The sequence below is a fragment of the Danio aesculapii genome, chromosome 7 (genome assembly GCF_903798145.1).
Source record: "Danio aesculapii chromosome 7, fDanAes4.1, whole genome shotgun sequence".
Lineage (NCBI taxonomy): Eukaryota > Metazoa > Chordata > Actinopteri > Cypriniformes > Danionidae > Danio > Danio aesculapii.
Genome location: NC_079441.1, coordinates 43414680 through 43429087, shown reverse-complemented (window position 1 = coordinate 43429087; position 14408 = coordinate 43414680). Strand labels below are relative to the sequence as shown.

Genomic DNA, 14408 nt, shown 5'->3' with positions numbered 1-14408 from the left:
CAGCATGTTAATCTAACAGTCATTGTGATTAGTAGGCACATTTTATATCAGAAACATGCATGTGTAGGGAAGCTGTTTGTGTTATAATGAATAAAACTAACAAAAGGAACAGGAACAAATATATAAATACATAAATGTTTCGGAAGCACAGAGTGTGTCCAGCAGGAACTGTCAAATGTTTCATTTCTTATTGACGTCAATGCTACACCGGCTTTGCAATTGAGCTGCATTACCAGTCTCAGCTCTTATGTTGTAATGTACATAGCATCCAATATGCAGTTTAGGAGAACAATGTAAAATAGTTTTAAACCCTTTGGCAAAGTGTCCCCTGCAGCCCTTTCTAACTATAGTTTGTATAATCATATGCGTTTATATAAGACTTTCCAGACATCTGTTCTCCTAATAAGATCTTCATATGCATTTAAAAGTTAGCATTGCCAGGAGACTTTTCTCTGGAAACATGACGCAAATACAAAGAAATCACAGTGATCTCTGAACAAGATTTATTACAGTGGTTCTCAATCTTTTTTGACTCCAAAATCTAGGTTTTCTCTTTATTTCACGACAGATTCTTATTTTAGCAATCTAAACCAATCTAACCAATAATAAAAAAAACAATTGAGATCAATTCAACATTTTTTTTTTAAGTATGTTGATTTGTACATATGTAAATCAGATTTGAAAAAAATAATGATGAGGTCTTTGTGATTTTGTTAATACAAATACTTAGTATATAGACCTTTAAGACTTATTTAGTTCACCCTGGAAGTTTGTTTAGGGCAGGGGTGCCCTAAAAACTCAGTGTCCTGCATATTTTAGTTCCAACCCCAATTAACACTCCTGAATCAGCTAATTAAGCAGTTTTTAGGTATACTAAAACTTCCAAGCAAGTGTGTTGAAGGAAGCTGGAGCTAAACTATGCAGGACACCAGCCCTCCAGGACTGAGTTAGGACACCCCTGGTTTAGGGCATCTGGTTGAGAACCACTGAAGAGAACAGAAATAAAAAAAATAAATAAAAAAAACGTGTTCTGATGACATTCAAATTGCTTTAAAGGTAATTTCTCATCTTTGTTAGATATTCTACCACATTTACAAAATATTATCATAAAAAAATTAGATTAAAAAACACAAACAGTTCAAACTAACCCTAAAATTGAAAAGGAAAATAGAGAATGAGAGAAGGTTGTAAAAGCCAGTCATGTGGAAATAATCACTCATGCAGGATCACATTTGCACACTCAAAAGAAAGTTACGTTTGTAAATTTCTCCATTACAGACTCAGGTGATGATTATTGAGAGGCCATCTGTGTTGTGTAACGTCTGGACATCCAAAAGGACACATTTTGAAGGTTGTTAAAAATAGCTGTGGTGCATTAGCCAGATTTCAGCACAATTTTGCTTGAAAAAAGTTCATTGATAAGAACAATGAGAAGTGTGAAGCGGAGATCGCACAAAAGTCACTTTCAAACCACAGTGGCAAATCCTGCAATACTCGGACAGCATTTGGCAATTGGACAGCATCCCAAGAACCATATTTCTAGGACCATATTTCTTATTACAGCACTGTTATTACCATGTTGCTAGCATGTTAGTGGCATGTTTATAATGTTTCTAACATAGATTAGCTTGTTGATATCCAAAGTATAAACAAATTTGTGTTGCATCACTATTTACACACTCCTAAATACGTTCAGGCAAGTTTCTTCAAAACGACTCAAATAACATTTGTTTTTTTTATTTTTCTTGAGCCATCATAATAAATCTACGTGAACGTCATAACATATTTATTCATTTCTTTTCCTTCAACTTAGTCAATTTATTCATCAGGGGTTGCCACAGTGGAATAAACCACCAAATTATCCAGCATATGTTTTACACAACGGATGCCCTTCCAGCTGCAACCCAGTACTGGAAAACATCCATACACATACACTACGGCCAATTTAGTTGATTCAATTCACCTATAGCGCATGTCTTTGAACTGTGGGGGAAACTGGGGCACCTGGAGGAAACCCAAACCGACACAGGGAGAACATGCAAACTCCACACAGAAATGCTAAATGACCTAGCCAGGACTCAAACCAGTGACCTTCTTGCTGTGAGGTGAAAATACTAACCACTAAGCCACCTTGTCATCCGCCATAACATATTTAGCATATTGCTAACATTGATTAGCACATCGCTAACTTCTTTCAAGCAGATTTTAGCACAGGGCTGACATTGCCATAAATGAACATGATGCTAGCATGTTAGTGGCATGTTTATAATGTGTCTAGCATGAATTAGCATGTTGCTAATATGTTTCAAATATGCTTATAGCATAGAGTTGAACGTCTGAAGCTCAACATGAAGTATTTTCGAAATCTACACTCTATATCTGTCCTGAATAATTTCAGAAAACAGAATTGTCCAAAATCCTATTACGTTGAAGTTTATATTCCAAAGTTACCACTGACAGAATGCTTGTCAACTTAGCAACTAAGTGAAGTTTATTTATAAACAAATTTCGAGTGGAGCACATGCTTATGATTGACCACAGCTGGTCCTGCATTAACTAACGCATGATTCGCCAATCAGACGATTCCTAAATCACTATGAATAACCAGAGTTTCATACCTCAGTTATCTTAACCTTGAAGAATCCTCCACTTCCACCCCTATTCCTCCCCATTTTCCAAGATAAGGCGGGCCCAGTGGTAAGCACTATTGCCTCACAGCAAGAATGTCACCGGTTCAAGTCCTTACCAGGCCAGTCGACATTTCTGTGTGGAGTTTACATGTTACATGTTCCCCGGTTTTCTCTCACCATCCAAAGACATGCGACATAAATGAATTGACTAAACCAAAATTGGCACCACAGATAAGTTCTCAATCAGCAGGATGTATCTCCATAGCAATCCCTAATTTGTCATTAGCCATAAATAAGCAGGGGAGTTCTCGAGACCTACCTAAGCTCAAACTCGCCTCTCACCCTGCAATTAGGCGGGAGCCCCGGGCTCAAGTATCTTATGAGCTCAGGGCCCTCTCCTGGGATAGCATGCCAAACAAGCTATATAATCAATCATCAGCTAAATGTGAACTCTTAAAAGGTGTTCAAACCAAGTAACAAGTGCAGAAAATGGTCCTAGAACTGAAAGTGCAGCCTTTGGTGTTGCAGCATCACACTTTGCCCTCACGCAAAACTACCAATCACACTGAAGTGAGTTTTACCTGCAAAATTTTGCCAGCACCAGTAAATGTGACCGCACTCCATGTCTAATAATAAGAAAAGACACACATTTAACATCTAATTACACCACAAGCCAAAAGACAACGTGAGGTAATGCACACAAAAGGGTGGTCGATAGCCCTGTGCTCCGGCTGTGTCAGGTCAAGCAGGAGGTGCAGTGTCTGTGTGGGCCGCAGAGAGAGGTAAAGTGGCTATCTTCAGCTCTGGACGCTCAGCCACACATAGAAGTTCCTCTCAAAGCTGGTTTTGGTTAACAGGGTATGCATGAGTGTGCTGGGGTTATTACAGGATCCGGTGGGAAACGCTGTCCTGAGCACTGCTGTCCACTGTTGTGTGTTTGAGCAGATCCAGGGGCATCAGGGGAAGAGGCTGGTTTTGTTCACTCATTACTGTCTCGTATGGTGGCGCCTCGTCTAAAGGTAAGGCTGATAAAGAGATGGAGGCCACCGGCTGGTGCCTGAAGTTCTGTAGTCTGCTCGGGTAACGGGACGAGCCACTGGCGGACACCCAGGACGCACCAGCGGGGAGATCCTCCATGTGCTGATCCCGACACGGGTCTGTGAGGGAGTAGGGTGGTGGATCGTCTGTAGGTACATATATCTGCGTCCCTTGTCCCACGCACTCATCATAACTGAAAGAAAAAAAAATATATGTGTGATTAAATATGATTACATACATTTGATTTCCAAAATATTTCAACAGTGCGTTTAACAAACAGTATGTAACTGATACTACATTATATACAGTGCATGTGGAAAGTATTCATAGCGCTTCACTTTTTCCACATTTTTTATGTTACAGCCTTATTCCAAAATGGGTTAAATTCATTTATTCCCTCAACTCTGAAACAGATTTTCATTCAGGATGTCTCTGTACATTGCTGCATTCATCTTTCCCTCTATCCTGACTAGTTTTTCAGTTCCTGCTGCTGGAAAACATCCCCACAGTATGATGCTGCCACCACCATGCTTCACTGTAGGGATGGTATTAGCCTGGTGATGAGCCGTGACTGGTTTTCTCCAAATGTAACGCCTGGCATTCACTCCAAAGAGTTCAATTTTAGTCTCATCAGACCAGAGAACTTTGTTTCAGATGCCTTTTGGCAAATTCCAGATGGGCTGCTATGTGCCCTTTACTAAGGAGTGGCTTCTGTCTAGCCATTCTACCATACAGAGTGACTATCTCGTTATTATACATCATTTATGGATGATGGAGGCCACTGTGCTCATTGGGACTTTCAGAGCATCAGAAATTTTTCTGTAATCCTCCCCAGCTTTGTGCCTCAAGACAATCCTGTTTTGGAGGTCTACAGACAATAGGGATGTCCTGATCCGATATTGATATCAGAAGTAGGTCCGATATCAGTCCAAAAAAAAAAAACTAAATCGGACTGCGTTAAAAATCTCTGATATAAGCAGTCCGATGCGCTCTAAACTCTATTACAGCTATTCTATCCAGCAGCGTCCAGAGCCAGCGCATGCAAAGCCCACGAGATCACAACACTGCTTGCTAGCAAAGTCCCTTTAAGATTTAACACGCTCGTCACACTAAGTTATGGTATATTACGATAGAAATCTATTGTGATGGTAGCACACGCTGATGCTATCAACAACGGCACATCATCTCTACTGGTTTATTTACTTCACGTCAAGCGATCTTTACATCGTTTTGTATACGCAGCTAAGCGACTCAAGGTACCGAATGGTGACGTAGCACACATCGTGCGAGCCTCATATAAACGTTTACAATTCGGTCATGGCATATCGTGGTGCATCCAGTGTGATAACCAGCGCTTCCAACACAAGACTTCACCTCAGCGGCCCGGTTCTGTTTGCGCGAGAAACAGAATACTCCGCCACAGACTTGCATGCTCTGCTGCTGCAGACCCACAGAGATGTGCTGGACACCTGTTCTGACTTTGGTAGTAGCTTTGAGAAGAGTGCCAGGACACACGGAAAAGAAAAGCCTATTACTAAATAGATTGATCCAGCTCATTATTTAGGGTGACAATATATCCTCTTTTTCCCGGACATGTCCTCTATTTGGGACTTAAAAATGCATTCAGCCAGGATTTCTAAATCGCCTAACATGTCCTGGATTCTGCTTTCGTTTTCTATAGCTGCGGTTTTGCATTACTTTATATGCAAACTTTGGCCAGTGCATCTCAATCTCTCAGCAGCACCAAGACTAGAGAGAGAGAGCGAGCAGATTTGATCTGTCACTGGTGCATATGGATAGTAGGAGTGAAATAGTGGATTTCTTATTTTTTAATTTGATTTTTTACTTGAACACACTGAAAAGTAACAGTGTCATGTAAAAGGTGTTAAATGCTAAACATTTTTGTTGTTTTAATTGTCTGTTAAATAAGAATAAATCATTCTGTTACTGAGGGCCACTACAGTTTAAAAGAAAGAATTGTATTACTTTCGGACAGAAGGAAAATTTAATTAGAGGCATTCTCATATTAACTCTTCTTTAAAAAGCCCAGAAAGATAAAGTGCTCTGATAAACAGTGTCAGCTTTGCACATGAGTTTGCAGTTCTGTCTTTTACATTGTCCTACTTTTCCCATGTGGGGAGGGTGGAATCTGTGCTATATATTATGCAAATAAAATGAATTTTGATAAATAAAATTATTCTTAAAAGTCACATTATTGTATGTGCTGTGGAGAAAAGGTGTTTCAATCCAGCTACTGCACGTATATTTATGTTGAAGATAATATGTGCAATATAAATTATTATAAAATTAATAATGTTTTGTTTGGGAACATTGATACAGCCATAGTCTTCTTATGATACAAATGCACATTAAACTGCTCTGGTCATGTGAATGTTTGCACTAACCATACTGAGAGAAAGTAGTATGTCCCGAAGTGTGCATACTTTTCTGTTACACACTCAAAAGTATATATTTTTCCTTAAAAAGTACATACTTTAAGGGCGTAGTATAAGTATGTGAATTGGGACGCAGCACATAGTAGTCTTGAACACCTTGATTAGTTGAATCAGCTGTGTTTGGAGCTTGGAGGAAAACTGCAGAGCTGCAACCCTCCAGCTCCAGGAATCTTGTTTGAGACCTATGTGTTACGCTAAATGACAACCTGACACACGTTCTATATTTTATACATCATGGTGAAGTACATGATCGTCATTATTAATGATACTAATTATTAAACAGAACACATTATAATTCCTGGGGAAATATATAGAGTGTATTGAAATATATACTGGTCAATAAAAATCCTTTTTGTCTGACTTATGTACTTGGTTGGCTACATTTTCTAACCACTAGAGGGCAGAGCTTTTCAAACTTTTTTCATGCCAAGAATATATGATACATTAATAATATGGAATTATTAACAATAAACATTATTGTTCATTCATTCATTTTCTTTTTGGCTTAGTCCCTTTATTTAGGGGTCACCACAGCGGAATGAAACGCCAACTTATCCAGCATATGCTTTACGCAGCGGATTCCCTCACTGCTGCAACCCAGCACTGGGAAATTCAAAACTATTGTATAATATTAAATGAATAAAAGAAATATTGGCTTTTATACGTTGTTGTTATAATACAACCACAAAAATAATGTATGAAATATAATATGAAAAATGTCATTTCCTTTTCTAGATATGAACTTACTGGTGCTTTGTATTGGATTTATATCTTATATAGTACTTTATTCTTAACCTGGGCGGTCAACAGAACACATTAATGTTATTAATTTTGTGATTTCTCATGCTATACTTCATAATGCGTTTAGAAATTTCCTTCTTTCACTCAGCAGTATATATCTACAGCACATTTAAATATGACATATGAAAATAATCGATAAGTTTATATATATTTCATATATAACAGTGTTAAATTAATAAAAATGGTTTAATATATAAACACAATCTATATTGTAAAAGCGCTATACAAATAAAGGTGAATTTAATTATATACACACACAAAAGTATTAAATATTATAACAAATATCAGTTTATTAATAATGATAGACAAATATTATATAATTAATAATAATTTATATAATAAATGTTTATAAAAAACATTAAACGCATATAAATGTATAAGAAAACAAAAAATAAAATACAAAATAATAATCATCATTTCAAACAATTTCACACTTTTGGACAAATAAACTACAAATACCACAAGATATTCACCATTTGAATCTTTTTGGCTCTAGACTTCCGTTCTCATTGACTTCCATTCATTTTTCAACATTCAGAAAAAAAAAAAGGTTGTTTTGCTGCTTGAGGTTGAAAAACTGATATTTTTCTTATTCTTTTATTCTGCTTTGTCTGTATAATCATGCAAACACTTGTTTGTAGAGCAAGTAGTTTGACCGTTTTCTGCCGTTTATTATTCCTAGTCATTTCTCCCATAGGCAACTGAATTGGAAGTTCTAAAACAATCGCAAAAATGTGCGCATTGAAGAATAAGGTCAATAGGACAGTATGAAAAGTGTCTAAAATCTGTATTTGACTGTCTATATGTATATTTATTGACTATATTTGTCTATGTTGTTATATCTCCTGAATGCAAGACCTTCATGCTAAATATCACTGACATTTGAATTTCTTTTTGCAGCTTCCCACTATGCCAAATTGCCAATTTCACTTTCTGTGAGCGATATCCTGCTACACTGCAAACAAAGCTCCAGTGAAGCACATCAGATTCAAAGCCTGATGTGTCCATCCAAGAGAAAAGCAAACAAAAAGAGCGAGAAAGGGACTGAAATGGCCTACTTGTTCAAGTGTGTACGTGTGTGTGTGTGTGTGTGTGTGTGTGTGTGTATGTGCTTGAGCTACATTAACCAGGGTCATGGGCTCTTCCAGCTGAAGTGAAGCAGTCTTGTGCCTGTGACCTCAGCGTTAGCAGAGAGTTAGGATGGGAAAGAGCCAATAGGAGCAGGGTAATTGGATCTCGCTATGGTTAACCATATCAGACTGTCAGTGGGAGCAGAAACGAGATGCTAGAATTGGTTTAAAGCTCCGCCTCAGGCTAACACATCATTAACAAACACAGAGAGAGAGGAAACAAACATCTCTGTCACATATAACATATCTGCAGACTCAGAGATTTATTTTTTTATCAAAGAAATTAATAATGTCACACACACACACGCACGCACGCACGCACGCACGCACGCACGCACGCACGCACGCACGCACGCACGCACGCACACACACACACACACACACACACACACACACACACACTCTTAAATTTGATTAAATATGGAGAAAAACAACTGTTGGTATATTTTATGCTGGTATAACACTGAAACTATAACAAGAATGTCCATAGCAGTCATTCTGACCATTCATATATGACATACAGTTGAAGTTGGAATTATTAGCCCCCCTGATTATTTTTTTCCCCAATTTCTGTTTAACGGAGAGAAGATTTTTTTTCAGCACATTTCTAAACATAATAGTTATAATAACTTATTTCTAATACCTGATATATTTTATCTTTGCCATGATGACAGTAAATAATATTTGACTAGATATTTATCAGGACTTCTATACAGCTTAAAGTGACATTTAAAGGCTTAAACTAGGTTAATTAGGTTAACTAGGGAGGTTAGGGTAATTAGGCAAGTTATTGTATAACGATGGTTTGTTCTGTAGACTATCAAAAAAAAAAAAAGTAGCTTAAAAGGGGCTAATAATTTTGACCTTAAAATGTTTTAAAAAAAAATTAAAAACTGCTTTTATTCTAGCCGAAATAAAACAAATAAGACTTTCTCCTGAAGAAAAAATATTATCAGAAGTACTGTGAAAATTTCCTTGCTCTGTTAAATAACACTTGGGAAATATTTTAAAAAGATTCAAAATTCAAAAGGGGGTTAATAATTCTGACTTCAACTGTATATATACATATGTTTATATTTGAAGCTTCTATATTACAGTTTTTGGTGCATTTCTCAGATCAGAAATTTGCAAAACAGTAAGTACATTTCTCAAAATAGCACGTACAAATGGCAAAACACCTTGGATTACTCTAAGCCAGACTCTTGCTCAAAATCTCTCAAAACTAAATTTTTGTGGTAATGAACATGAAAGTGCCATAAGAATGACAAGTCCTTGTGTCATTGTGTACGGATAAGAGTCAAGTTACTTTGTCATGTTATCAATATAACAGTGAACTCTGGAAGGGCGTTCTGATGTACACTACACTACCTGACAAAAGTCTTGTCGTCGATCCCAGCTGTGAGAGCAACAAATAATATCTTGACTTCTAGTTGATCATTTGGAAAAGTGTCAGAAGTTAGATTCTTCTGATGAATCATCTGTTGAACTGCATCCCAATTATCACAAATACTGCAGAAGACCTGCATGGACCCAAGATTCTCACAGACATCAGTCAAGTTTGGAGAAGGAAAAATCATGGTTTGGGGTTTCATTCAGTATGGGGCATGCAAGAGATCTGCAGAGAGGATGGCAACATCAACAGCCTGAGGTATCAAGACATTTGTGCTGCCCATTACATTACAAACCACACGAGAGGGCAAATTCTTCAGCAGGATAGCGCTCCTCATACTTCAGTCTCCACAACACAGGTTATGAAAGCAAAGAAGATCAAGGTGTTCCAGCATTGGCCAGCCCAATCACCAGACATGAAAATTATTCAGCATGTCTAGGGTAAGATAAAGGAGGAGGCATTGAAGATGAATCTAAAGAGTCTTGATGAACTCTGGGAGTCCTGTAAGAACGCTTTCTTTGCCATTCCAGATGACTTTTTTAATAAATTATTTAAGTCATTGCAGAGATGTATGGATGCAGTCCTCCAAGCTCACAGGAGTCATACACAATATTCGTTCTTCTACTACGGCACCATGACTTTATATTCTATACTGTACATTATTTATGTTAAGTTACAAGACTTTTGTCTAAGCAAAGCCAGACCTTACAGGCCTAATTAAATCATTAAAAATCAAGGCATGATTATATTTAATTTTGGTAAAATAAGTGTAATCTAGAGGCCTTTGCCTTTCACATAAGCAACTTCTGATATCAAATGATCAACTAGAAGTCAAGTTCATTCATTTTCTTTTCGGCTTAGTCCCTTTATTAATCCGGGGGGTCGCCACAGCGGAACGAACCACCAACTTATCCAGCACGTTTTTACGCAGCGGATGCCCTTCCAGCTGCAACCCATCTCTAGGAAATAGAAGTCAAGTTATTATTATATATTCGTTTGCTGTTTGTACTGTAATTTGTTGACAGATCATGTCATTATGATTCAGAAAGAAAAAGACAGCACTGTATAGCACAAAGAACAAACAAAACAAAACTAGAAATGTGAACATACAGTAGGAGAATCTCCTTTGAGATGCAACTTCATTAGAAAAAGTCTAACAGAAATGTATAGAAAAATGCATTACGACAAAATCCGATGACAACTTGTTCATCCATTTTGCATATAAAGACTAATGCCATGAACAAACGACATGAGGGGTGAGACTATTCAGACAGAAACCAGTACAATACATTTTGATCAACATGACATAAGCAATTGTTAATGTAGGAAACATCAGAGAATTGCACATAATCATTTGCATGGATGAACAAAAGCATTTGCAACTTGTTCGAAGGAATTAGAAACTGCTTTTTTTGATGAGCACAAGTGACACAATGACCTTAAGATTGAACCGGTAGTTTTGAGAATTTCAATTCTGATCTGAGAAATGGACTAAAGTGACTGAGAAAAAGTAAGATTTCGTAATTAAGCTTGGAATGTCTATAATCATATTTTAAGAGACATTTATGGTTAAACCTTACTGTGGTTGACCATATTTGAACAAATCGATGACCAAATAAGATGGAGTTGGAAATTTAAACACAAGTGGTCACAAGAAACGCATCTGAATGCATGTTAATAGGTGGAAACAAAGCCACAGTATCAAACTACTCCGGAGAAAAAAAAATAGATGATGATCATATTCTATTCTCTTGGTATGCAAATATTTTATGGCTGCTCACTTGGTGTTTCTTTTCTGATATTTCATGAATCAGGCTGTCATGCAACAGTTAAATTAAGTGAATTATGTCTGATGCTTCTAAAGTTGAAGATGATATAATAAACAGATTTAGCAGCAGAGGCTGTACTGAAGGGTCTCTGCTCCTCCGTCAGGCTTCACTGAGGTGATGAGGGATAATTAAAACACCACCTGCTCAGCTGGAGAAGATCATCAGACCAGGGAAAATGGCTGAGCCTGACTGACTTAAAGGAGCGGGTAAACTCCAACTATCATTTTATTTTACTTATCATTATTATTTTAAGTAGCTGAGACTAAATCAAGCTAGTCTCACTCTTACTCTCACAGTGTTCTCTGTATTTTTCTGTTCTCTTGTCATGATGGTAATCATCACACCCCACCATGAACATGAAAAAACGCCTCTTCATGTGAACTCTGACTAACAGTTGGAGTTGAAGGCCATTCTTTATTTTTGCTTCTGCATTTCTAGTCGGCTGAGATTAAAATGCACAGAGACACATCGCTCAGTTGAAGTTACTCACCAGAAACAGCACGCATCGTAATTTTGTACGTACTAGTACTATCAGGAATTAGTAGGTCAAATTATTGCATTTATATTTCATGAAAAAATGACTCTAAATGGATACTATTAATTAAATGTTGTCTTTTTAAATTGAAAATATATTGTTTCAACATTAGCATATGCTTTGTAATCTGCCTACACTTTGCAATTTAGCCATTACACCTTCCTCAGGTTGGTCACCCCCATGCTTGCTATTGAAAAAGAACCATGGTGCCCTGAGATTTTGTACAGACTATAGAAAATTGTCTGCACTTACTAAGCCAGACTCATTTCCACTCCAATGTATTGAAGATTGCGTGGATGAAGTGGGCACAGCCAAATACCTTAGTAAATTTGATTCATTAAAAGGGAACTGGCAGATTCCTTTAACCATGCATGAACATAAAGTCTCTGCTTTTATTACTACAGGCACATTTTCTTATAATGATATGAGTTTTGGATTATGAAACGCGGCGGCCACTTTTCTGAGGCTAAAGAATTGCATGGTAGCTGACCTGGAAGGTTGTGCAGTTTACCTCGATGACTTAGTTGTATATAGTGTATTGGAGAAACATTGCAAATTCAGCAGTTATTCGAGCGCCTGAAGGAAGCTGGGCTTACTGTGCGAAGTGTGAGTTTGCTAGGGCCACGATGATCTATTTGGGTAAAGTTGTTGGACATGGGGTTGTTCATCCCGTTAATGCAAATATCAAGGCAATTGAGAAGCATCCTCCACCAGGAACCAAGCAAGAATTAGTGTGCTTTCTTGGCATGGTGGGATATTATTAGATTATTTGCAAGATTTTTTTAGAAACTGTCGATCCCTGTAGAGGTCTGCACGGGACTGTTTTTATAGTACTGCTCCCACCTGCTCTCACAAGGTTTTATTTTGCACCGACCTCTCCCTCTGTATATTCAGCCTTTGTTCACCCACTGCCCGCTTAGAATAATTTTCTTCACGACCAGACTGTTCCAACTAATTTTAGATCTGGTTTCCAAAATCTCACGTTTCATTTGGGCACTACCAAAAGAGAGAGATAACAGATAAAACTGCAGGTTGTGCAAAGATTGTAGGCTAAATGTCAGTTTTGTTTGCTCCTTTGTGATGAGACATGAGTGCCGCCTTAAACCTGAGGTTTCAGTCTTGTGGCTACTAAAGGGTAAAACTTTGAGGTATTATTGCATTGCGCAAACGGTAATTTTTTTTTTCATTTGCGTCTATGATGCATGAAAAAAAAAACTCCTATACATCTGACTTTCCTAACAGTTAACTGACCATTTTCTAATCCAAGCTGAGAGACAGCGCATTTTCACTTTGCTCTGTCATGTTGATAAAGCCCACTCTGAGGAACGTTATGCAGATGATGCATGCACGGGCTGTGCGAACGCTATATTGTAAGCTCGCTGCTCTCATTCAAATTGCACCAGAGTTACCAACCTCTACCACGTTTTGTTTGGAAATTTATTCCCGTGCCGCAAGAAATCTGGTTGGGTGCCGCAGGAATGCAGACCTCTTGATCCCTTAACCAATTTGTTGCGTCACTTGTTTGTCTGGAGTTTAACCTGTCAAAATGCCTTTAAAAATGTGAAAGCCTTACTAGTGCTCCATCTCTTGCTGATCCTCAGTAAGATAGAACGTTTAAAATGCATGTAGATGCGTGCGAGACAGCATTATAACAAGGGGTTGGAACGTCCAGTATGGATTCTTTTCAAAGAAATGTTTGCCTGATCAGGTGAATTATTCATAATAGAAAAAGAATCTTTAGCGTTGGTCTGGGCGCTTCAGCATTTTGACATTTATTTGGGAGGAGGTGGTTCACCAGTGGTGATATATTGTGATCACAACCTTTTCATGTGTTTGTCAACTTCGCAAAATCCTAACCAATGTTTGATGCACTGGTCATTATTTTACAGAATATAACTTGGAGATTCGCCATATTAAGGGGAAGAAAAATATTTTGGTGGATGCCCTGTGTTGTATGCCGGATTCTTGAAGTTATGGAGGCATGTTGATGGCTGTCCAGTTACTGATTGTTCTAGGTATCAGGGTGCAGAGCAGAGGTGATGTAGGGGGCAAGGTTATTTTTTTCTAGTGTTGTTGTTTTGATTGGATATTTATTTTGTAAGGTAAAGAGGGAAAGAGCTCTTTCAGTTTATTTTATGGAGGAAGGTGTGACGACACATTGTGGTAATTTTTCTGTTGCAGTGTGGGCACGTGTGTGTGGTGTACTCGTGTGTGTTTACAGGTCCAGCTGATTGCACCGGGATTGGGAAAACTGTTGGGTTCTTTTTGACTGTTGGAAAAAAATGTTTGGTTCTTGCTCATATAAGCAGCATGCATTTCTTGGAGGAGATTGGAGTCTGATGGTCGTCTATTCTTCAAGCCCTGTCTGTGGTCTGGATGGGGTTGGATTATGTTTTGTTTAATGAAAAACATTTTTTTTTCACTGTGAATACTCTCATCTTCTTATTTGTTGTGATCAGGTTTAAGGTTGCAACACATATTAGGTAATACTATTCCAAATTCACATGTTTGTCAAATGAGTTAAATATTTAACTTCAATTATAAGTATGATATAGTCTTTAAAATTTAACAAACACTATAATAATTTGTTGATTTCACT

The 14408-nt window shown here is 37.7% G+C and overlaps 1 protein-coding gene across 1 annotated transcript in view; it reads right to left on the bottom strand.

The window, feature by feature from the left end:
• Window positions 1-1414: 1414 nt before the first annotated feature.
• bean1 (brain expressed, associated with NEDD4, 1) overlaps window positions 1415-14408 on the bottom strand; it is a 95048-nt gene continuing 82054 nt past the window's right edge. The window contains exon 6 of the mRNA XM_056462897.1: window positions 1415-3861. Coding sequence (XP_056318872.1) covers window positions 3513-3861 — 349 coding nt within the window. The 3' untranslated portion in view covers window positions 1415-3512. The remainder of the gene's footprint in view (window positions 3862-14408) is intronic.